The sequence below is a fragment of the Drosophila kikkawai genome, chromosome 3L, assembly GCF_030179895.1.
Source record: "Drosophila kikkawai strain 14028-0561.14 chromosome 3L, DkikHiC1v2, whole genome shotgun sequence".
NCBI classification, from domain to species: Eukaryota; Metazoa; Arthropoda; class Insecta; order Diptera; family Drosophilidae; genus Drosophila; species Drosophila kikkawai.
Genome location: NC_091730.1, coordinates 5,674,496 through 5,699,461, shown reverse-complemented (window position 1 = coordinate 5,699,461; position 24,966 = coordinate 5,674,496). Strand labels below are relative to the sequence as shown.

The 24,966-nt window shown below is 38.0% G+C and overlaps 3 protein-coding genes across 5 annotated transcripts; all 3 read right to left on the bottom strand.

The window, feature by feature from the left end:
- Positions 1 to 691: 691 nt before the first annotated feature.
- LOC108073883 (integumentary mucin C.1-like) lies at positions 692 to 1,191 on the bottom strand. 2 transcript variants are annotated; one of them, XM_070285301.1, is made up of 2 exons: positions 1,132 to 1,191; positions 692 to 1,048 (listed from the first exon to the last, which is right to left on the bottom strand). In XM_070285301.1, the coding sequence occupies exon 2, from the start codon at positions 1,000 to 1,002 to the stop codon at positions 736 to 738; it is 267 nt and encodes an 88-aa protein (XP_070141402.1). In that variant the 5' UTR covers positions 1,003 to 1,048; positions 1,132 to 1,191; the 3' UTR covers positions 692 to 735. The 2 variants fall into 2 exon arrangements, with proteins under 2 accessions (XP_070141402.1, XP_070141403.1); XM_070285302.1 differs by having other exon boundaries at positions 692 to 1,041; positions 1,132 to 1,149.
- A 1,117-nt stretch (positions 1,192 to 2,308) lies between these two features.
- chrb (charybde) lies at positions 2,309 to 14,349 on the bottom strand. 2 transcript variants are annotated; one of them, XM_017165797.3, is made up of 4 exons: positions 13,136 to 14,349; positions 6,385 to 7,042; positions 6,208 to 6,318; positions 2,309 to 6,144 (listed from the first exon to the last, which is right to left on the bottom strand). In XM_017165797.3, exons 1-4 carry the CDS (start codon positions 13,200 to 13,202, stop codon positions 6,066 to 6,068), a joined length of 915 nt encoding a protein of 304 aa, XP_017021286.1. In that variant the 5' UTR covers positions 13,203 to 14,349; the 3' UTR covers positions 2,309 to 6,065. The 2 variants fall into 2 exon arrangements, with proteins under 2 accessions (XP_017021286.1, XP_070141138.1); XM_070285037.1 differs by lacking the exon at positions 13,136 to 14,349 and adding an exon at positions 7,171 to 7,317.
- A 1,873-nt stretch (positions 14,350 to 16,222) lies between these two features.
- On the bottom strand, positions 16,223 to 18,763 carry LOC108073848 (larval serum protein 1 beta chain). The gene is made up of 2 exons (XM_017165629.3): positions 18,539 to 18,763; positions 16,223 to 18,480 (listed from the first exon to the last, which is right to left on the bottom strand). Exons 1-2 carry the CDS (start codon positions 18,746 to 18,748, stop codon positions 16,315 to 16,317), a joined length of 2,376 nt encoding a protein of 791 aa, XP_017021118.1. The 5' UTR covers positions 18,749 to 18,763; the 3' UTR covers positions 16,223 to 16,314.
- Positions 18,764 to 24,966: the final 6,203 nt, after the last annotated feature.

Genomic DNA, 24,966 nt, shown 5'->3' with positions numbered 1-24,966 from the left:
ACATTTATGATGTCCTTGATCCTGGTCTTTGGTTTATGTGGACTAACTTAACAATCACAGGAAATGTTAGAAGGAAGCTATACGAGTATATATACATTTTATAGAGTTTATATGGGTCGAAAAGTGCCACATTAAACGACTATATCGAACAAATGCCAAAGGAACTGGTAATAGATTTTTAACATTTTTGTTTGGAAAAATGGTTGTGGTTGTAAAACAAGAACACTATATACCAATTATTAACATAATAATAAATATAGTTAAAATGTGCCAGCCATATTATATACCCAATAAATAAAAATAAAATGTAAACTGAAATTAGCTTCCTATTTTGATTTACATTTAAATTACTGATCTGTAATATTTAAAAATTAAATAAATAAATGTAGAACAGAGTTACATATAATCGTTTTACGGGCTTAAGGTATTATTTACATTAAAACAAATGGTTTTCGGGTAAAGCGTATTTTTGGCTGCACAAGTGGAAACTTTCCATTGAACTTCCCTTTCCTTCTGGGCTATGGAAGGTGCAATCTCCGGGAAAAGCAGCATCTTAGGCCACAATCCATTATTATTTATATAAAACATATCCCAACTAATGCAGCACCTTTCTCCACAGCAAGTATCTTGATAATGGAGCTCGTAAGTCTGACCTTGATCCTTTCTCTATGTTAAAATGACTAAATTGGTTATGGTTTCTGTAATATATTTATTTCAAAGTGTCTATCAATTAATTTAGCCCCTCCTGCGGGTCACAACCACGACGGTCTTGATGCACCTCTTGGGGTTCTTGCACTTCTTCTTGGGAATGCGAGTGTGGCACCAGTTGTTGCTCCTGTTGCACTTGATCTTGTTGGGGGAGGAGGTCGTGGTCGTGGCCGTGGTGCTAGCCGCAGTGGTTGTGGTTGTGGTCGTGGTGGCCGCTTCAGTGGTTGTAGTGGTTTGCGATGCAGCCAACTGGATGGCCAGGACAATAAGGATAGCCACGAAGAGAAACTTCATCTTGAATTGATCTTGAATCCTTGGGAGGTGCTGGTAAAACTGAAACCTTATCGGATGAGGCAATCGAGTGCTGTGATTAGCCAGAGTAGAAGCTGAGGTTTTTATAGCGATTGGATTTGAGGAACAGACCTGTCAGTAAGCACATTTAGCAAATAATAAATATCAAATTGACTTCCTCACTGAAGCGGTAATAGGGTTACTAAGACTATTTCAAGCTAACGGCTTAAGCGAAGCTAACTGTATTTGTTTTGGAATTTGTATAACACAAATAACACACATTGATGTGGTTTAACAAGAGCTAAAGAATATTCGTTAAATTATATAACTAAACAAGAAAAGGAGAAAAAATCGTTTATTTCTGTGGAAAAGTCAAAGTTTCAAAAAGCCATAACTCAGTCAAAAATGCATTAAATTCAATTCGGAAAGCTGTTTTGAGTTAGTTTTTATAAAGTCAATAAATCTGCATTCAAAATTAAATTTTTTAGGAAATCAAAATTTTGATCAATTTTTGAAAAAATTTATGATGTAACCCCTTTGATTTTTTTTGAAAAAATGTAAAATTTTTTTTTCAAGTAGACATGGCCAGATCTACTCGCCTGTTAATGCTGATCAAGAATATATATGATTTGTAGGGTCGGAAATGAATCCTTCACTGGATTTTAAGCATCTGAATAAAATTATAATACCCTGCATGGATTTAAATAACAGAATAAAAAGTTATTTTTAAGTTGGTTTTATTGTTGAAACAGGAAAAAAATATAAAGCAGATGTTAAAGAATTATCATTAGGTATTTTTTATATTTGTTACCTAGATAAACGATGCTGTATAATAGTAGAAATAAAGTTAAAATAAGAATTTCAATTTACTTGAATCCAAAGGTTTGTGTATTTGCTAAAACCATAGGTAAAATACATGTAAAACCTGCTGAATTGTGGATAAGTTTTACATATTCAGCTGGAATGGTTATAAACAATTTAAATGCATAGATAACAAGGACTTGGAAAATAATATAGTATATAAAATAATTATATAAATATATAAAATATATATAATAAATATAATAAATATATTAAGACTTAATTGGTTTAAATATTTACTGATAAATTCATTAATATCTATAGAATATTATCACAAGCAGTAATAAAAGCTTTTTAAATAATATTATCTGAAAAAAATAAACAATTGAACAATTTAAAAACAAAATAATTCAGTTTCATAGATTAATTTTTATAAGATCAGAGACATTAGTTGTAGGTTATCTCAAAAGAACCTGAAAAAGTAATCCCCAATCCAGAAAAATATCAGTCTTTGTTCACATTTAAAAAATTTATTGTTTTTTTTTTTTTTTTGTTTGTATTTATTTTGTATTTTTTTTTTTAATCAACTTTTACACAGAGAAAAAATTAAATTGCAATTCTTGCATTTGTTGGTTTAATTTGATTAATTAAAATTTGTTAAATTGCTAGAATTTGTTAAGCGCTACTAAAATTTAAATTTGTTTTGTTTTCCATTTGTTTCATTACATACATACACTCATAATCATATAGGTAGCATATGGGTATACTTATATATAATATATATGTATTAATTTTGCCCACACATCCTTTTAGCTTTAGCTCTCGTCCTAATCCAAGTACATACATATATATGTAGATTGGAATTGTTAAACTACATACACATATATATGGTTGGGATTTCATCAACGGCCGTGTAACTACGATTTTACTTGAATATCTGTTAGTTAGTCGCTACATTAAGGAAAGAAGCGCTAATTTGGACTCAAAAGATCAGGTTGTGGGAGTGAGTGTGTTGATTGAAAAGCGAATCCTGCTGAACTGAAAAACTTGAAAATAAATCTGGTTCAGATCGCATATATGTGGTGGGATAATCGTTTGAATAGATCGATAATCGTTAATCGTTAATCGCCGTACTTGGAATGCAATTCTAATTCGAAAAAGTGTTAATTGTGAGGGTGTCTACTAGAGTTATTTGCTTTCGATTTCACTTGAGGCGCTCGTTTAATTGATTTGTAATTTGATTCTTGAATGCATTAATTGGTTCCCTTAAACAACACACACACATATATATCGAGAATATACATTAGTACTGCCTTTAGTAATCGTTAGTAATCGTAATATTAGCTCTGTAGTCTGTATTAGAATGTGTAAAAATCCTACAATATATATATTTATCTTTTTTAGATGTAGCCATATATCCTATTTACATTCATATATAGACCTCTTTACATATACTATATTCTTGATACTTCTTGCCATCATTTATCATTTTTTGTATCATTATTGTTTACAAAATACTTTGAGGAGCACTGGACAATGGACTAAGATTCATTTCTCTTTCCTTGCATCTTTGTACAGTTCGCACTTATCCATGAAAACGAAACGAAAGACACTCCGGAAACTGGAGATCCACTATAAAATATATATGTATATATATATCCGATATATATGAGAGAAGCAAACATTGAAAGCGGATCCTATGAATCTTACAAAGCCCGGCAACAATTTGTGAACCGAAAAATGCATTTTTTAACTGATTGAATCGTCAATTTATACTTTAAAATTCTACAAATTAAAAACGTTCTACAGCTACTTGGTTATAACTTGTGGTTTGTTTTATGTGAACATAGGGAAATCATTGCAAAATTTACTGATATTTGTGGTTTAATTTAATTTAAGATTACTTTGCTTTTTAATATTAAATAGATCACATTCATGGTTCTATTTCTTCACTTGCTTTATTTATGTTCACATTTAATTCGTTAATACGGTATATATAGTTTTTGTTTCCTTCTCATTTATTGCTGCTATATATACATATATATAGCCTATGTGTGTGTGTGTACTTTTGTTTAATGAATGAAGTCGAAAAGTTGATTACTTGAGTTCGGGATGGCTAAAACATTTATTATGCGTTAGAAGGGGCCTAAACAAGTATAAAGCAAGTTTTATAAATTTCTAAATATATTATTTATGTTTTCTTTGCTCCTTTTATTTTATAATGAGTTTTTTTTTTTGCTCTTATATTCTTTTGCATAAATCGAGATCTTTTGTGGGTTTGATTATTGATGGAAAAAAAATTCTTTAGTTGATTAAATTAAATTATTGTAAATGTTTTTTTGTATTTCTTGGTTTTATAAATAAATTCTTGTTCGTGTGTGTGTGTGTATGTTATAAACTACAATTAACCTGTCAAAATACTTGGGATTTGTTTGTTTTCTCATCTTTTTTTTATGTGGCGTGTGTGAGAGTTTTAATGATCAATTTCGTCGTTTTGCTTTTATGATTTTCACTTCTTGGTTTTGTTATTCTACGCTAAAAATTATTTTAAAATTTATTAACACAGATGACTTTATATTTTCCGAAAGTTTTAGCTTCTGCCTCTTTTTCACAATAGTTACCCATTTTTTTGTCATGCATTTTTTCGCTTGCTTTTTTTTATAAATAATTTTTCAGATTTGTTAATCGAAACAAACTTTCGCCAACTAACTAGCCAAAAATGTATCCATATCCATGTATATAATATCTTAACTCTTCTCTCTGTCGTTGCTAATCGCCTTTTGTTTTATCCTTCTCTCGTTTAATATTGTTATTTGTTTTGTTTATTAACTAAACTACAGATAAACACACAGCTACACACATTGAATGAAATTTTCTGCTGGATTTTAAGTTAAGTTTCTCTTGTATGTGGTTTTGTTTAATATTAAAATCTTATATTAGAAACACATCAAATATTAGAAATATTTTCCATATATCTATAATATATATATGTATATTGTATATTCCCAGCCACTTGGCCTTTCCTTCTTTGTTGGTTGTTTTTTGTTTAGCAAAGTTTAAAACTCTGCACAAAGACGACAAATTAAGAGTAATAATTAATTAAAATAATAATACAGAGCCTTAATCATAAATTGGTGGAAATATTTTGAGAAATTTGTTGTTAATTCTATTAGTTAGCTTGAATTTTGTGTGTGTTTTAATTTCTATAACTGGATTCTGAAGGGGACTGAACATAATTTTGAAATACTGTTCAATCTGCTCTCTCTCTTTTATTCGATTCGTGAGTGTGTTTATGCGTTTATCAATATTCATAATTATTATATAATATCACATCAACTTTGTTTTTATATATTTGTTTGTTATTAACCTTTCTCATGTTCTGCCTCGATTCTTCCGATTCTTATTGTTTGCGCTCATATCATATATTTATATAAATTTGTTTGTTTTCTTTTCTCAATTTATAGATTTATGTTTGAATGCATATAGCCTACTGGGTTTGTGACGAAAAAAAGGTATTCTATATGTTTATCAAACTATACAATCTTGGGATAGTTTTAATCGGTTAATTTCTGCTGTATTCTTTCAGGATGATGATGATCCATACATACATTTTGCGGGTTTAATACTCTATTATCTTGTCCGGGGTTTTGCCTTTCTTTATATTCAATTTAAAAGCGAATCACTTCACTGAGTGAAGAGTTCCTTTTTCTAATGTCTTACAATATTTTGAATATTTCTTTTATGGTTTGTGGGTGTGTGTTTGTGTGTTCCTTCCTCTCCTCCTCATACTTTTCTTCAAATACTTCTTTTTTTTGTGATTTTTTGTTTTGTTTTTCAAAAAGTACCTTTTTTTTTGTTTGTTTAAGCCAAAAAGTCAGTCCAATAAGAGTTTTGAGTTGCCTGCAACTGCAGTTGATTTGTTTTTGTTTTCGTTTTGGTTTTGTTTTTTTGTTATTTTTAAGAGCTTAGGTTCCAAAATAATTGTTTTTGCTTTAGCGTTGAGTTGATTTGTTATTTGCAGGAGTAAGTTGATAGTTTGTGGTCCAAAAGTTTGCCTCTAGGGGTTCATTTCTGTTCTATAATGAAGGTTTTGTTGTTGTGGGTTTTTGAAGGGATTAGCGACAAGGAGACGCGACCAATAGATGTTTCTGTTGTAGTTCCTGCTTCTGCTGCTGCTTTGCTGTTCTTGTTGTTGTTGTTGTTCGGAGGGATTGAGTTCGTTCTGAGCAGTCCAGCGAATCCCTGCCACTGCTCCTTCGAGCGCCTCACTCTGAGGAGTAAAGCTTGTTCTTGGTCAGCGTGAAATCGGGACTTATGTTAATGGTATTGCTTCGTGTGAGGTTTCTATTGAATAACAAAAATTGGAGTTAGAGTATTGTTTGGGGGAGTTAATCCTCATTTACTCACTTGATAAACTGCGGCAGCAGGGACGTCCAGCCGCTCTTGTCCTGTCTCAGCGTCAAGTATAGCTCAAATATCGACACAGTTTCCGGATCCACTTTGAACGAAGCAATGCGCCTGAATAAACAAAGTAAAATTAATATATTTCAATAATTAATTTATTATTATCTATATTTATCTCACCTGACATTATTCGGCTCGCTCTCAAACTCAATGAAAAGCGTGCAAGCCCGCTCGCCGCAGGGCTCTCGCTCCGACATCCTTATGATCTCGGCTGCAATCCGACGCGTAAGATCATTGGGCAACGTTACCTCCGTGCAGGCCAAATGCCGCCGCTTGGCATCCCTTAGCTGGGCCTGCAGCTGTCCCGACAGCTCCCGCACAGCGCTGGCGCTCACATCGTCCAGGTTGTCTGCTGCCCCAAAACGTGCTCCAGCCGTCGATTGCAGCGGCGAAGCCGGTAGTGGATGATGTTGATGAGCGGTGCTGGTCAGCACGTTGGTCATATAGGCATGGTGATAGGCCGCAGCACTGCCGCCACTGATGGGCACCTCGAAACTGGCAGCAGCCACTGCCGAAGTAGCCTGCTTGGGGGTTGTTGTCCCGCCACCAGCTCCGGCACCTGCTCCTCCGGATACGGAACCACCGCCAGCCATAGCGGGTGGACCGCTGGGTGGTCGGGTATTGAGCGCCTGATGCTGTCGCATATGCAGCACAGAGGCCGGATGGCCGTCAACCACATCGACGTCCAGCTCGCCGGTGGTTGGGTTACCGTTTACGGTGACGCTCAACTCCTCCTCCTCCTCCTCCACTTCCAGCGGTGCCGTTGCAGCTTGCCAGTCTGTAAATGAAAAGGTAAAGGGATATTGGATTAGTTTAGTGTCTTGGTAACAATAATATTTTTTAAATTTTTTATAATTTAAGAAAACATTTTTTACAGAGGCCCACGACTATAATGACTGTTCTTACTTGAATTTTTAATTGTTTTTATACTCCCGCAACTAGAGTAAATTTTTGATTTTAAAAATCATAACTCAAGCACTAATGACACCCTATTTCCTGCGAGTTACTGGGCTTTCCAACCGGTGAAAGTTTGGGTTACGGAAGTTCAACTGTAGTTAGCTTGGCTCATCGACCGGCAAAAAGTGGCCACCATGTGAGAATGGAAATGGAATAATAAAAAGTAAAGCAAAAAAAAAAACAAAAAAATCAGCTGATGTGCAAACACTTGGGATCCACACAACTCGCGTTCCACTTGGGGGGAACCGGAAAAAGTACACTGCGCAGACTCCGCTTCCAGGGTGCAGAGAGGGGAGTGGCGGGGCGGGGGAAATCACCTGGCAACAACAGCTGGAAAATCAGCCGTTTCCCGTTTCCAGCTGACGCTCACTCTCGCTGCTGTGTCGCTCTCTTTCTCTTCGCAGTCAGCAGTATCCAAACCCCCTAGCCCCCCATACCGCCACCCTCTGGGGCTTTTATTTCTTTTGCTGTTACTTTATTACCCGTCCAGCCGAGACGATAAAAAGCAGAGCTGAACTCAACTCAAAACTCAGCTCCACAGAGCTGGGAATTAAATGGAGTACAGTGGTGCCAGTGTTGATGGGTTTTTGGAATTAACTTAAATATAAATAAGACTTTTTGGTGACTTTTTAAGCTGTCTATCCCTAAAAATATTTATAATCAGCATCTTAAAAACCGGAACTATTTTAATGCTTATTCTGTATAGTCGGTGGAAAGTATGGTTAAATTTTGTAATGCCCAGTTAAAGTTTTTCGGACAGATAAATCAATTTTTAAACAAAAATATTGGCTCAAGTGGGCGTTAGCACTTAACTGGTAGCCACTTAACTCGCGGATTTAATTCCAATTTAATTTATTTAAGTGCGTTTTAAAAACATGTAAGGCCGTTATATTTTATTTATAATCAAGTTTATGTTGTACATCGTAAGTATGTACAATAAATTCATACTCTGCAAGATTGTGAGACTTTGTAATGTGAGTGCATGTGCAGCAAGTACAAATTAACTACTTGGCTTGTCTCGACAGCGTCTTGTAATTAGCGCGGAAACTCTTTAAAGAGGGTTCTCTCCCCCCACCCGAACTCGCCCCCCCCTTTGGTGTGATGTCTCTCCGCCTCATATGCCCCATGTCTCTCCCCATTTTCCACAGTATAATCATTGCAACGTTGCTGAATGGACAATTTGCTCTCGTTAGCTTTGCATGTGCCTGTCTCCCTCTCTCTTTGGCTCCTGCATCTCGCTTCCTCTATCGTTTTCTTGCTATCCATCTCCCTCTGGCTCCTTGGGCACGCAGAGGCAGAGCACACCCGCGTAATTAAGAAATTAACGGCACATGTTTGCGGCTCTGCATGTGTCCACATGTGCGAGTGTGCCACCCACCCACACCCCCCCTGTCATATGCCCATCTCGTTCCTTCTCCTTCGTTTGCTTTATGGCTCTCTGCGTGTGTTATTGGATTTTGTCAAGTGCCGTTGTCTCCACAAAAGGGTTTGTGTAAAGTCAGAAAAGCGAAAGCCAAAAAGAACCAAAAACAAAAACAAAAGAGTAAAAAAAAAACAGAGAACGACCACACACTTAATTACAGAGCACACAACCAAATGTGTACAATTGTGTGAGCTTGTACTTGTGCCACAGCTGCGATCAAATATGTAGAGGCAAAATCTCTACCCTTTTAATTAAATAAAATCGGTAGATCCTTATTTATAAGGTATTATTGATCAATTTTGGGAGTGAAACTAAGCTGTTCCATTTTTGCATCAAGCTTTTTATCCCTTACAAACATTTAAAATGTTAAAATAAAATATTTTAAAAATATAGAAAAATATGTACTACATTTTTTAAAATTCTTTTAAGTCTTCACAAAGCTTTTTCAATTTACTTTTATGTACAGTACATAGCCCACCACTGTATGTACACATTTTATGTACAATTGTAAAAGGATGTGTTTCCGTAGGTGGTGTATTTTGTACATATTTGCATGCATATTTGCTTTTGGAAGAGAGATGGGCATATTGATGAACAGCAATGGCCCTCCCCCCAACATCATTCTCTCAGTCTAGCCATACACAGCAGAGCAGCCATCGTGGAGCATTTGTGGTTGTGTATTTTGTGCATTCGAAGTCGGCAAAAACAACAAGGAATACAAGAATGTACGTACAATGTACAACAATACCTGGGCTGAGGCAGTGGCAGAAGCAGTAGCAGAAGCCCAGGTAAGCAACGCTGCATCAACTCATCCAAGTTAACGGTACACCGCAAACATGACTGCTCCTTGTTTTGTTTTGTTTTACGTTGTTGTTATTGTGCAGCTCAGACGGCTGAATGAGAGATAGATACCGAGCTTAACGAGTGGGAGTGGAAGGGAAAGAGTACGAAAGGGGGGGAAGCTTGGGGCTTATTACTTGGCTCTCATAATGCGTGGCGTTGCTTGGCCTTGAGATTAAATTTTCAAGCTTTTTTGAAATAGCAATCAGTATTAGTACAGTGGATATTGGTTTAAAGAAACAGTGTTAGGAGTCTTGGGGGGATTAAATTTATTAACTTGGCTGATTATGAAGTTAAAGTGACAGTTGCTTACTTGACAGTCTAGGTACTTTTTATCCAACGGTTAATTATGTCGAGCTCAAATCTATATATTTTCTTAAAACAAAAACTTCCTTTTCAACAATAAAATTTAAATTAAAGAATTAAAACCCTAATACTCTTTCATTAATTAAAATTAAATACATTTCTTTTTAATTTCTAAGATCTTTTTAGCCAATATTCACTGTAAAACAATTAAGGTCGTTGATAATTCTGCTGCCTCTATTTTTAGATCTTCAATTTAATTACCGAAGTAAACAGTTTCACAGTTTATCACAGTTGATTCTCAGCTGGCATCTTTTGGATCTACAGTAAAAAAAACCAACTAATCGACTTAAATTAGTTGTACTGGCTTCACACATACTTTTGTACATAAGTTCAAATATATATTTCTACGCACATGAATGTTGTTATGTTATGTACACGTTAGTATGTTTGTTAGTTGTGTTTTTTGAATCAATAAGCAGTTGATAAATTATTCATTACGACCAATTTTGGAAGTCATTCGCATTTGGCCCCCTAAAGGAAATCTTTGGCAACCGCTGCGAATCCAAATTCCACAGACATACTGTGTGTGTGTGTGTTTTTGGGGTGTGCATATGGGGGGGTTGATAAATATTATATCAACTTCATGATAACCCTTTTCCGAAAGACCCAAAACAGGGCACAGAAGGGAAATGGCGACATGCACATGGGCATAACTAATGTTTATTCAAAGAAATTAAGTAATTAATTAAACAGCATTACTGCCATTGCCAGGGCCCAGTGGATGCCTTTCCGGGGATAAACATAAACCAAAACGTATTTGCGGTCACAACAAAAGCAGTATTAGCTGAATGTTAAACAAAATCAGTGATTTCGAATAACCCTTTCAGTTCCTAAATATCAAATTTGGCTAAGCAAAATTGAGTTTGAGGAAAATTGTACTTTAATTAAGTTATAAATGTGATTTGAAATGGAAAATATATTTTCACTATTTTATTATACGTTTTTCCTTTTATGTTATGTTTGCATATTTATATTGTACATATTTACCGCTGCATAATACATTTTTATATGCTCGTATATTTATATTTTATATAGAGAACAAATAATAACCATGTGTGAGTGCTGCTGAGGCTGGCTTGTTCGTATGTCCTTCGAAAATAAAATTGCATGCGCTCAGTCAGTCATGAAATTAAATTGACTGCAAATACATACGCTTGCCAGGAGGGGCCTAAGGGGTGACAGAGGCGTCGGAAAGGGGGTGTGGGCCTGCTGCAGAGCTTTGAGCACGATGCAAGCCAACAGCGAGGTGTGCGCTTGTTAACCAAAGCGACCCACCCAGCTTGTTTCACGCCAATTTTGATAGAAATTCAGAATCAGAAATTGTACAGGAAATTTTAAAAATATTTTCTTTGAAAAGAAAATGTAAAAAAATGCATAAAAAAGTTACTAAAAGTCATGGGCAGATCGAAAATTCAAGCAAAATTAAAAGAAACTCGTTTGCACCAACCTAAAGATGCTCTTTAAGCTTAAAAAAGGTTTTTGGACTTCAAAGATACAAGATTTCATATTATTTCTTAAGATATTCTTCCTTACAAAATAATAAAGACAAAGAGAGCTACTTTTTGGAAATTAAAATATTTTAATAGAATTTTTAAAAAACCCTTTTTAATTGCCTAAAAAAACTCGAGAGTTTTCCTGTACAAAAAAAAAAGCTTTTCTTTTATTTTGGTTCCTTTTTTAAGCCAGATTACGCTACCTTTTGGCAACACTGCGAGCAACGGTAAATCTGCAGCTGAAACTGTGCCTGTGTGTGGGGCGACATGTTGTTGCATGTCGCTACCTCCGTCGCTTGTTGTGTTCGCCTCTTGGTGACTTTACATTTTTTTTTTGTTGTTGTTTTGGCTTACGTGCTACGTGGCTATATGCAGTCCCTTCCTATTGCTCAGACGTTTGTACGTAAAGTCCCCCATCTAATTTGCCCAACTCAACTCCTTTTTGGTGCCCGTGGTGCAAAGTTTAAAGTGACAGGATTAACAGGATGTTGCATAATCCGACCGTCAGACACATGAACAGGATATGCTGGCCGGGCTTCGGACAGGAACCAAGAAGGGCAAAAATGCATTATGCAAATTTCTTTGTTGCTTTTTTTATGCAACCCTTGGAAAAGGGAATGCCTTGCAGTACCCTAAATTACGCTTAAATCTATCACAGCCATTAATTTAATTAAAAAAGCAGCAATAAAAAACATAATAAATGCGAAATTTTCAGCAAAATATTCGAAATATTCTTCAAAAATTCTTTTATACCATATTTTCAGAGTCAAGGAAACACAAGTTTGCCCTCGAAATCAAATTGAAGTCAAAAGTCTATCAAATATTAGAGAAATACTTGAATAAATGAATTTTAATCTCTGGAAAATTTGCTGAAGACATCAAATGAAATGTTCCCGTACGCCGTTCGCTGCTATAAAATTAATTGAATCAGAAAAAAAGGAGGAAAAAAATAATGGCCCATAAACATGAAAAATAAAAATGTTCGTGGCACATTAAAAATATCCGATAATGTAGGCCTTAATTGAGAATTCTTGCAAGAAAATAACCCGGAGTGGATTTTGTAAGTTCACAAGGTGAGCAGCGACCTTAAATTTAGTTTTAATGCGTTGGCTGAACATTAAAATTAATCAAACGTAATAACACAGCACCAAACAGTAAATATTTAATGCTTTGTATGTGTGCCTTATCGTTCTACTGCATTTTATGTTTAACAACCGGGGGGAATCATAAATATTTTCAGTTTATGTATTTTCAAAGCTAAACAAATATTTGATTTGTCACTTACAAAAAAAAAATGAATGCAGAGCCAACCCTTAGGTTTTTGTAAGTGAATTAAAATTTTTATGGAGCTTATTTCATTTTTAACTTTGAAAATTTTCAAATAAGAAAAGTTAGGGCTTTAGAAATTCATGAATTGAATATTGCTCACTTTTTCACTTATTTTTATATTTAAATATATATTTTTTTTTGTAAAAATTCACAATAAGAATTGCCAGGAAAACGGACAATAAGAAAGTTCAATCTATTGGAGTTTTAAAAATGAAATATCTTTCAAATTAGCTTAAATATTTTAGCAAATATTTCTTTGATACTTTTAATTATTTAATTTTCTTGTAAAAAAAAACTTTTAAAATCAGATAAAACCAAAAATTGGACTTGATTTTACAAAATGAATTTCGAAAACTTGGAAATTTCCATTTTCAACTTCACACTGATTTTACTGAACTAACATTGTATTACATTTCTTATTCACATTTTTATAAACTATAAAAATCACACTTTAAGTACTCACCTTTAATTTTATTAACACCGAATTTTCCCTGAATGTGATTTTGTACTGAGAGCACTTCCATCTTCATAGAGTTCGCCGCCGCGTTGACTGCTGCTCTGCCTTCAGCTCCTTTTCCTTTGCGTGTTTTCAATGCTTTCTTTATTCAAAATAAAAGTTCCTAGCCTTTGATTCCACTTCTGATTTCGACGGACTTTCGTTGCGTTTTGAATTAATTGCGTGCGTTGGTGTGTATGTTGTGTGTTTGGGATAGTTGGGTTAAACGTACAAAATATATGTGGGTATGTATTGCGTACGTATTAGAAATGCACTTTAATCACAAGAATTTGATTTTATTTCGCGTGTGTGTGTTTTGTGAGAGTTCGATTTTCCAGCGACAGCGTTTAACAAACAATTGGAAAAAGTATCAACAACTAAATTTGTTATTCTAGTTAAACATTTCAATTCAATACATTCTACAAAATCAACGGAAATCGCCGCCCCGTTCAGCTCTCGCCCTCTCGGTCACTCTCTGCGCTCGGTCTGGGAAATCTTATTAATTTAAACACAGCACATGGTTTTGTTATTAATTCTAGACGTTCTTGTTTGGACAGAGTTCTTTCCTTTCCGATTTCTGGCTACATATGGCGGAGTTTCAAGTGCTGGCCTGCGTTTTGTAAGTTGTTTTCTCGCTTCTCGCGTTCTCGGTTTTCTCTACTGCCGTTCGCCGTGCTGTTCTTTATCCGTCTCTCCTTTGGTCCGATGTGCGAGTCGAAAAAAAAACTGCCTTCCCAATACGCTCGCTCAGCTGTGGCTCGTGTGGCTGTATGGGTGCGTGAGAGCAGCGCTGCGAGAGAGAGCTTGGAAACTAGAAGAAGAACTGGCTGCAGCTGGCTGCGGCAACTTCGATAACGGGAACTAAGAGCTGAGCTGAGCGGAGCAGTTTTCCGAGCAGTTTTCCAAAGCTACTATCCGGCCGGCTGGTTGTGCTGCCGCTTTTATACCGATTTTCCGGCCCCGGCTGCGCTGCCGGCGTCGCAGCTTTTCCCTTGGCCGTGAACCGGCGACATCGACTTGCTCTCTGTTTTGTGTGCTGCTCAGCTGTTTCGGCTCTCACCCACGCTCTCATCCACTCAATACTTCTCTTAATAGTGTTGAGCTAAAGAGTTGGAATCACTCAAGCCAGGGTTTGTGCTCTTGAGAGTTTCGGGGGAGTTTTTCCAGCCTCTCTTAATTCTGGAGAATGAATCTTGTAGGTTGAAATTTTTAAAGTTGAGATTTATTTCTGAGATTCTTTGGATTTTCGGAAATGGGTTGGGGTTTTTAATTCTGAAAAAAGTATATTAGTTAACATTAAAATTTAATATTTTTAGCGATTTGGATATTATTAAAATAAACCTAAGAGGTTAATAATTAATTTTTTAACTTAACTTAACACTCTATAATTATTCGAACACTCTTTTTCCAGAATGTACACTGTACATACATACTTACATTCATCTGGGTTTATCTACATCTACTGGCCTTTTCCGGATGACAAGACCCATTGTACCGCCTCTCGATCCGGTGGAAATGGAAGCGAAAAGCAAGAAAATGGATGAAAATGCTTCGCCGACAACACAGGGCCTGTCACTGTTTTAACAATTCATCTTAATAGAAATAAAAAATGGTGCCGCTGGCGTTGGACAGTCCGGCTAACACTCCCCCTCCGCTCCACCCCTGCTGACACCACTCCTGTCCCCCCACTACCCCCTTTCGCTATTTGTCACTGGCTCGTTGTGGGTGCTCTCCGCTTTTCCATCGGATCGGCTTTGGGGAAAGCATCCGGGAAAGCATTTCCCTCGTCTAGCTCGGTGCGGCGCGGCGTTGGGGGATTTACACATGTCAGTTAATGCTGAAAAAATGTTTACACAACACAATTGCCTGGCTGAAGCAGGAGGTGGGGGTGGGGGCCACATGCGGGGGCTGCTGGTGCACTGTAAAAAAATAAAAAAAAGAGCTGAAAATATATAATATCATATAAAATTTAAATATTTCCCTTTGAAATAGTATTTAGTGATAATATTCAACTTTTAAATGCTGGAAACATTATTTTTTTAGTTCATAATTTTCAGAAAAAGTGTATTTGAAAGTTTAAATTAAAAATAACTGCCTTTATGTTTTAAATTTAAGGAAAATCATTAATAGTAACGAAAAACGCATTCAAATTAATTATTTAAATCGGCTTAGTGAAGGATTTCCTACTTTTAAACTCTAATTCAGGATCCTCATTCCAAAGAGTAAATTTTACTTAGTTTAAATACTAATTTTAATTTTAATAGATACAAATATTATATTTATATAGAAAATAGCTACCTTTATACCTTGTTTTAATTCTGAAATTACTACTAAATGTCCTACTACTAAATGAATTTTTGATTTTATTTTAAATATAAATATATATATTTTAAAAATTTGTTTTTTCGTTTAATTTCACTACAATTTTTCTTTCACTGTCTGCCAAAAGTTTTAAAGGCCAGTTTCTCGTTCTCCCCCATCTCTATTTTTTTTTTTTGTTTATTTTTTTGTTGTTGCCGCGCTGCAGCAGTGTCGAACAGGATAAAAGTCAGTAGCATACAATTAATCAAATGCATGATTTATGTGAGCGAGTTCCACACGAGTTTAACCTAAATACGTCCCGTCGGGATTCATCCAAATGAGATGTTTGGGGCGGCGACCGTCGCAACCTTAAACTCCCCCTTACTTTCGGTTGAATTTCTAGCGACTTAATAGACTTTTTTACATTGTTGTTTGAAGTGTGTTTAGTTTAGGTATTTGAAATAAAGCCAATATTTGTGCTGACAAAATCGGGAATAAGTTGAGTAAGTTTAATATAGTTATTTGGGTTTTTTAGAGATAAATGTACATCCAAGGTATACATTAATATATTTTATATACAAATTGCATTATAGATTATTCCATAGCATACTTTTGGTCACCTGTGAGACCCTCCTTCGATCTAAAATCTATATATAAATCCACAAAGAGCTAACAACAGCCAGAACACAACTCAAGACACACTTTACCTTTGAATTTTCGAAAGTTTATTTGACTTTTTGCTTGACTTACAAACTAAGACGCATAAATATGCATCCGCTCAATGGGTTCGTGTTCGTTCCGTGATCATTGTCCTCGGGAGGGAGTCTTCCTCAGTCTCCACGCTCCTAGTACTTGAAGTACTTGGTGTAGTAGTCGCTGAAGAAGGTGTAATCGAAGTGTCCGTAGTTGGAGTAGCCCTTGTATTTGTAGTAAGGCTCCATGGTGTCGGCGTGGTAGATCATCACATCCTTGAAGTACATGTTGGGCACGAAGAATTCGTACTCGTCGATCTCCCTGTCGAAGGGATAGCCGAAGGGCATGGTGTCTACGAAGCGGGCGCCGGATCCAATGCCGCAGGAGTAGGTGTAATCGTAGGTGGAGAACTGCTCGTGGGCGGGTGCATGGTATGGCATCACCATGAAGAACATCTGCATGGGCATACCCTTCTTCCAGCCCATGGGCAGGACTAGGCGATCGGGGAAGCCGCAGTGGGGCTCGCTGATGTCCAGAGGGAAGTCGTACTTGCCGTCAAAGGCCATCATCATGTAGTAGTACAGCTCGGTGTAGGTGGTGCGATCCTTGACGGTCCAGTAGAACTCGTTGGACTTGCGGGTGATCTGGTTGCTGCCGGCCTTCAGTTCGTAGTAGAACTCGTCCACCTCCATGAAGTTCATGCGGTTCTCAGCCAGCGAGAAGGTCTTGCCGAACTCATCGAACTTGGGTCCCAGGAAGGCGCGGATCACCACCTTCTCGACCTTGTCGGACTCAATGGTGTAGGTGTAGGTGAAGGGCTTGTGGTTGAGGCGCATCTGGCGGGCGAAAAGCGACTTGTCCCAGACGAACTTGCCCTCGTGGAAGACCATCTTGTCGTTGAGCATGTTGGTCACATCAAAGTCCACCAGATCGAAGTAGGTGGTCAGTTCGCTGACCTCCACATGCTTCATGGTGACGCCGGGCATCAGCAGCTGCTCCTTGGTGTATTTGGGCAGGTAGTGCATGAACTTGAAGTACACCTGGGCGATCGACTTGTAGAACATGTAGTACATGGGATCGCGCATCATCGTCTCAAAGTTGAGCATCACATTGGGGTAGACCTCCATCTGGTGGTAATCCGTGTCGGCGAAGTACATGTGGGCGAGCATGTACCAGAACTGGTAGAACATCTTGTCCAAAGCATCAACGTTGCCCTGCATAATGCTGCCGATGTATTCAATGGATTCGGGTTTACGCAGATCGATCATGTGACCGTCGAAGGTCTTGTAGTAGCCCTGCTCGACGATGTTCTGGATGCGCTTCGTGAAGTAGGTGATCTTGTCGAGCATGTCAAAGTTTCCGTAGGTCTCCATCTCGTAGTAGTTCTTGCGGTAGCTGTAGCCGATGCCATTGTAGTAGATCATCTGCGGATCGTAGCCCATCTCGATCTGGTGGTACCAGGAGAACTCGGGGATCTCGCCGAAGCCGTGCGACAGGCGCTCCATGTAGTACCTGCTGAGCAGCTGGTGCACGTTGTACAGCCACCACTCGCCGCGACGATCCTTGCTCAAGCCGAAGGTGTTGCCGTCCAGGAAGAAGGAGTAGTCCATGTTCAGGTAGTACCAGTAGGCATTCCAGCCGAGATCCTCGGTGAAGTACGAAAGCTTGGACTCCTCGTTGAAGAGGTTCAGATCACGGGAGTAGTCCACGGGCATGTAGAACTTCTTCACATCCTTCATCATCGACAGCCACTTGGTCTCCTGGTTGAACTCGTAGATGTTCTCGCGCAGGATGAACTTATCCTCGCTGTACCAGTGCTCGCCCAGTCCCATCAGTTTCCACCACTGCCAGGTCTTGAAGTCCTTCATGTACATGTAATCGCTGGACTGGTACATGTTGCCATAACCATAGCTGTGGGCGTGGTTCTTGTAGTAGACATCCAAATACTCCTTCTCATACATGGTCATCTTCATCCACATCTCGTAGTCGAACTTCTCGGCCTCGTAAACAAACTTGCTGTTGAAGAAGAACTGCGGGAAGATCTCGTAGATCGAGGGCAGCATCAGGCCATGGAAGTCATCGCGATGGATCACAGCCAGAGTCAAAGCGTAAACGAACATGCCCTCGTTGACGTGCATGCGGGCCCAGGCCACGTTGGCCATGAAGGTCTCCCAGTCCTTGGCGTAGTAGAAGAAGTTGAACAGGCCGCGGGCCTGCTTGGCATGGCTCATGGCCAGCTCCCCGAAGAACTCGCCCTTGGGCAGCAGAGCATGGGCCTTGTAGGCCTCGAAGAAGGACTTCATGTAGATGTCATAGTGCTGGGAGAAAACATAAAAACTACAGTCCTGGATTGTTCTCAAGTAATCCTTAACTCACCGTGTAGTATTCCTCAGCAAAGTAGAATTTCTCGCCCTTCTTGATGAACTCCTCGAACATCAGGGGATCCTCCACGCGGTAGACAATCTCAAAGAGGAACTTCTGCTTCTCCAGGAATGTCTTGTCAGCAATCTTGACCTCGTGGGCTTGATGGAAACTGGCCGCAGCGACCAGGCCCAGGCAGGCCAACAATGCAATGGCGATCTTCATGACTGTCCTTCTGCTGCTACTGCTACTACACTCAACTGCTCCGGATTAGATGCACCCAGTGGATCCAATGCCTAAAGACTGTTGGTTTGCTGATGTGACTGGTCCCTCTTTTATACCCCCAAACTGGAGGCTTGGATGATGTCCAGGTTCAAGCTTAGATCGCGGGGTCATTGGGTGTATCTCAGGTGCTGGTGGCACCATCTGTTGCTGCTGCTGTATCTCTGGCCAGCTGTCGTCAGAGCTTATCACCTGGTCTGAGGCTTCGCCCATGTCTTGGCCTTATCTAGTCTTTATTTTGTGTCTTGTTGTCAAGAGCTGCCTCTGGCATATGCAGGTGCAATTAAGAAAATAATATAGTAACTATAAATCCGGGTCTGGTTATCTGCAAATCTGTTTCGATGCATTGGAAATTCTAGATGAAACTGAATCTATATATTTCATATTTATTTCAAACCCCTCCCTTTCCCTTTCCTTCTAAATTCTTATAGTTCCCCAAGTATAATTTTAAAAAATCCCTTTCAGGTGTGGAAACATTTTCACGTTCCCTGATACACACAAATGCACTTCAAAGTGGGCCGTTACAGAAGCCTTTTGCTAAAAGGTTCAAACCAAAGCCATAGCCAAAGCCAAAGCTTTCATACTGAGCACTTAGGCCAGCGCAATCCTTTTCTTCACAGGATCAGAATTCCCAATTCCAAAACGGAACCGTTGGCTTGGCAATGGACTTCAAATAGGATACAAATGAACGCCTTTTTCTGGCAAAACCCAGCGGCGTCGCCATCCTCGAATGGACCACTTAGTGTATGCCTTTGTGGCGCAGGAGGAGGCCAGGAGGCGGCGAGAGTGGAGGAGCCTGCCTCTTTTAATGCCTTGCACGTTTTCCCAATAAAATAGCTACAACAACATGGGAAACAATCCTTTAAGTTCTTCGATACAGAAGCATTGGGGAGCAGTAACAGGGAAGCTGAGGCGGAGAGTGGCTTTTTAGTTCTCGCGCCCATCAGTGCAGGGAAAGAAATAACCTGATTCAAGTAAACATCATTTTATAAAGGGTATAGAAATATGGAAATCTTTGAAATTCTTTATAATTATAATTTAAAAGCCTCCTCCTCTCATTCCTCTAATATCAACTGATATTTTTTAAGACTTGTATTTATAATTAAATTTTGTTTCAGTGTAAACCCACAAAGTCAGAGTAACGCTCACTGCCATGAACATCGATTTTCATGTGATTTGTGTAGACGTGTTTGGGTTTTATTGATTTTCACTTGATTCCCTCCATATGCTTGAATATACTTAAGCCAGAACGTGCACATCTCCCAGCTCCCAGCTTCCAGTTCCCATCTCCCAGCTCCCAGTTCCCATTCTCCACTCTCCATTGGCATTCGCACTTCGCCATCCCATGCCATTTTCAGTGCTCAGTCCCTCTATCCCTCCCAGGTCGGTCGTTGTCGACAGCAGCAGCAGCAGCCGAACAGCAGCAGCAGCAGCAGCTCTAATGTCAGGATCATGCGAGGTTATCAACATAATTTCGAAAACCACCCATCCGCACCAGAGCCATCGCCACTCCACCCACAACAGCATCTCTCTTCTAGTTTATGATGTAGTAGATTTCTGTTTCTTTTCCTGCATCATCATGAGGATGATGATGATGAGGAGGTGGCAGTGGGTGGTGGGTTAGAAGGTAGTGGGTAGTGGGTAGTGCAAGCGGTAGTGATGAGCTAGATGGGCGCGTGTGCGGTTTGATAAGACGCCAGCGATTCGGCTCCATTACGTTTGACTTTCATCTGCCTTCCATACCCTTCAAGTTAAAGAGAAGATTTGTTTTATTTTTAAAGGGGAAAAAAGAGTCCTTAAAACCTTGCAAGGATTTATTTAGCCAAAAAACCTGCCAAATAATATTTAATTGAGAAATTCTTTAAAAACCGTATATAATTACTGAAAAGTAATACTTTTCATTTCATTTAAGTAACTTAAAGTCAAAACCCGGAAACTGTAGGCTGACAAGGACTGTGGCGCAACAAAGAAATTGAAGTATTTGCCAAAGAACAAGGCGGGCAATTGCCATCAAGTGATGGTCCCCATTTATTTGAGGCAGTGCGCTAAGGCAATCAAAGGGCCAGGACAGGCATTCCTATTCCTGGACGAGGATGAGGATGAGGACGTTGAGGAGGATGAGGACAACTCAGTTGCCTGGCGGACGGGCTCGTTACTCATTTCGTTTCGTTTCGGCTGACATCTGACATGATTATGTACATTTGTCCCCTGGTGGTGTCGCCATAGACCCCCCCACACCCGCCAACCAGTTCACCGCAGAAAAAGCTGACGCAATTTACATGCCAGGAGAGCGAGGAGTATGAAATGCACTATAAAAAAAGGATTCGGGGGGTCTTAAAATCAAGATAATATATTTAAATTTATATATTTTCATTTTTCTATATTAATATTATTTATTTATAATTTTTAATTACCAAAACCTAAGACAGTCGGGGATAATAATTAAGTTGAAGTTTTTTTTTGTTAGAAACTTAGTTTATAAATCCTTAAAAAATTCCTAAAAATTATATTACTTTCATTATATTATATTTTATTATTTCACATTAATTTCCTTATATAATAGCTCTCTAGTTTCTCTGAGTGCATCCTCGGCAACGATCAACTCTTATCTGTATATTTTACTTTAAGTTTATCTTACAATATCCTAAGGGATAAGCTCCTTAAAAAATTCCTAAAAATTATATTACTTTAATTATAATATAATCAAATATTTAACATTATTTTCCAATTTTTCCCTAGTTTCTCTAAGTGCATCCTCGACGACCACCAACTCTAATCTATCAGCGGTCTATGCGCTTTGCGCTTACCTCGAATATTTTGCACTTTTCCTTTTCTTTCTTTTTTTTTTGTTTCCTTTTGGCGACGACGAGTGCTCCTTATCCCGGCTTTCTCATTCACACTTCCTCTTCGTGTTTTGGCCGCTCTCACCACATGTTCCTCCGTTCGCCAGGATTGCTTGCCTTTGCCTGGCACAAGTGTCCTTACAACATTTTTTACTTTGTAACGCAAATTCTGAAGTAAGCATGAATAATGCATGCATTGTGTGTAATTCTTCAAGTACTTTGCCGTGCCGACGACAAGCACACATCAGCAGGCGAAGGAGGAGGAGCAGGAGCGGGCGAAGGAGCAAAAGCAGGAGCAGGAGACGGAGCAGGACTAACCCCATGGAATCCCTTATGCTATGTGTACTACCCACAACCTATTTATATTTGGCCCACCCACTGCGGCTGCCCAAATTTATAGCGCGCTTTTTGAATTACAAATTCGTTTAAATAATTCGGAATGCGCGAGAGTGCTACAACATTTAAATAAACTACATTTTGGTGTAAAATAGAGGTTTAAATAAACTACTTTTTGGTGTAAAATAGAGGTTTAAATAAACTACTCTTTGGTGTAAAATAGAGGTTTAGTGGGTTTATAAGAGGGGATAGAGGGGGGTTCATAAGATGACTAGTAAGTGGGGAAGTATTTTAAAATAAAGCTTTATTTTTTAAGGTTGAAAAGTAGATATTTTCTAGGCTTATTCTTTTTGTATTTAAATATTAAATTATTATTAATAAATTCTAAAGCAAAGCTTTCACTTTAAAAAGTTACTTTTCCAAGTAACATACCTTCTTTTTCCATTTCTATAATATTTTCCAAGTAATTTTCTAAGCTCAAGCTTTTCCTAGGCCTCTTGGCGAATCGATATTTACTTGGAAATGCAAAACACAGCCAGAGGCAGAGACAGAGGCTAATAATGCAGCGAAATAACCGCTACGCCCATTTAAGTGGACCCTTCTTTGCCTCAATAATGCAGAAATCAAAGACCTCCGACCACCTCCATCCCATATATGAACCATTCCCCATGACGGAGACAAAAAGAGACTAAAAACCACAAAGACTCGGTGCGTTATTTACCTTTCGTAGGGAATTAAATGCGAGTCCCACTTTGCAGGGTTCCCACAGTTGTCAAAGACGTGGGCCCTCCCCCTAGTTACTGCCGTTAAGGTAATATTATAACAATTGCCAAGAAAGAAAATGCCATTTAACTATAGGAAAACATCACCAAGAAAAGTAATTTGGCATTAAAATTAAGTTGAATAATTCACAAGCTTCAAGCTTGATTTGTCATTTGTCGCCTGAATGTAAGGAATATTTTATAAGCCATATTTATTCCTTATTCTTTGGTTACAATTATAAATAATGGCTAGTCTAGTGGCTTAAATTTTACGCCGGCTTTAGTTTGTTGTTTAAGGCTATTAGTGACCCTTGACACAGCTGCTCGGGGCTTACAGAATTCAAAAATCCTCACTCTCTCCCTCGATGGGTGGAAATTCACTTAGTCATTTTCACAGCCATTAGCTGAGGGAGGGTTCAGAAAATGCTGAGACGAGCAAGGAATTTTCTTTATTTTTCTCAATTTTTCCTGTTAGCTCCTGAGAGTCCGAGAGTCACGTCAAAAAGTGGACAAGCCCCCCAGAACGCATGTTGCTGACCAAATGAGCAGGGCCCGGAGTCCTAAAGAAAGCGCTGAGAATTCAAACTTTTAAAAGTTTTCAGCTTTTCACTTTTTTCTTTTCAATTTGGAGAAGCAGAGAACCTGGAGGCAGGCGGGAAGCTGTGGAGCATCGTTAATGGTTTTTGCAAAACTTATGAAACAAACTATATATATACACAAGATGGGGGGATCCAACTCCGGGTCCGGTCGGGCTTCGAGCTTCTGCTGCCAACCTGCAAGTCAAAGACATCTTTAGCCGGAAAGGGAAGCGAGGGTGGTTTTGAAACTAGGGGAAGATAATGGTTTATATTAAGGGAATATATTTAGGAAAGAATTATATATTTAAAGCATTTTTTAAGGTAAGTAATTAAGTTAATATACATTTTATTAGAATTTATATTGAGGGACTATTATAAGCTTCAAGAAACCATTTAAAATAAGGGAAATTTAACCTTTAAAAAATTCTAATTAAATATTTAAATATATATTTTTTTTATTTTGTATATATATCTATTTATATATATATAGAGAATATATTTTTTTAGATTTTTTTAGGGAAGCAATCAAGTTAATATGAATTTTATAAGAATTTTTAGAGGCTTTACAAAGCTTTTAGAAACCTTTCTAAAAAAGGGAAATTTAGCCTTTAAAAAATTCTAATAAAATATTTTAAATATATACTTTCTATTTCTTCTATAATATATTTTTAAAGAATTTTTTAGAAAAGTAATTTAGTTAATAAAAATGTTATTAGAATTTTTAGAGACAAAGCTTCAAGAAACCTTTCTAAATAACGAAAATTAAGCCTTTAAAAAATTCTAATAAAATATTTTAAATATATATATTTCATTTCTTACTTTAAATATAAAATATATAATTTCCAAGAATTTCTTTAAGTACCCCTCGCCTATTTGTTAACTGAGTATAATGTCACGTACTTTCACTTTTCCACCTCAAACCAAGTTTGCCTCGGAAAATGGCCAGAGCTCAGCGTCAATGCGTCGTCCTTCGAAAAACGAACCTATTCAAAGCCTTCATGCGTTTGAATTCTATTAGCTCAAGAAAGGATTTTCTCTGCTTTCGCAGGACGATGGCAAGGACGAGGGAACTTGGCAAATGGAAATGAAAATGGGGGAATGGGAATGGGGCTGCGGCTGCGGCTGCTGTCACAAGCACTTTTTCAGCGCTACGTTTGCCGTTTTTACCCCGAGGGTGTATTTTCATCATTTTCATTTCAGAGCAGAGCCAAGCCGAGCCTCTGTTCGGTCCGGTCCGGTCCCTGGTCCCTGGTCCCTGGTCCTTGCTGTGTTCCTCCTCCTTTTTGCTCCAGATCCTGATTCTCTGGTCGTGCCATGCACATCCAATTGACATTTCAGCTTAAGTCATTGTGTAAGGCAGCAACAAAGGGAGCGCCAACAAAACGGAAAGGAAAGCAAGCAAAGTCCGGACAAGTAGCAAGCTGAAGCTGTCCGCCGTTCAAACACCCGGGATCCACAAGGCAGAGATGGCAGTTTAAAGGAAAACTTTACCAATGAATTTTGAAGAAAAAAAATTATACAAAAAGAATATTTTATATTATAATCAGTTATTTATTTATTCATTTTTTGTTGCTATGATTTTTGAAAACATTAAATGTTTTTGTGGAAACATTTCATTCGGAATTTGCACTTGGGAATTATAG

What these genes read in the sequence shown, in the direction of transcription:
- LOC108073848 (XM_017165629.3), bottom strand. Translation starts at nt 18,748, where the DNA reads ATGAAGATCGCCATTGCATTGTTGGCCTGCCTGGGCCTGGTCGCTGCG. An exon ending in TTGCTGAGGAATACTACACG is followed by an intron (nt 18,481 to 18,538) that starts GTGAGTTAAGGA and finishes GTTTTCTCCCAG; the next exon opens with CACTATGACATCTACATGAA.
- LOC108073883 (XM_070285301.1), bottom strand. Translation starts at nt 1,002, where the DNA reads ATGAAGTTTCTCTTCGTGGCTATCCTTATTGTCCTGGCCATCCAGTTG.
- chrb (XM_017165797.3), bottom strand. Translation starts at nt 13,202, where the DNA reads ATGAAGATGGAAGTGCTCTCAGTACAAAATCACATTCAGGGAAAATTC. An exon ending in CGGTGTTAATAAAATTAAAG is followed by an intron (nt 7,043 to 13,135) that starts GTGAGTACTTAA and finishes TTTCATTTACAG; the next exon opens with ACTGGCAAGCTGCAACGGCA. An exon ending in CTGCTGCCGCAGTTTATCAA is followed by an intron (nt 6,145 to 6,207) that starts GTGAGTAAATGA and finishes GTTATTCAATAG; the next exon opens with AAACCTCACACGAAGCAATA.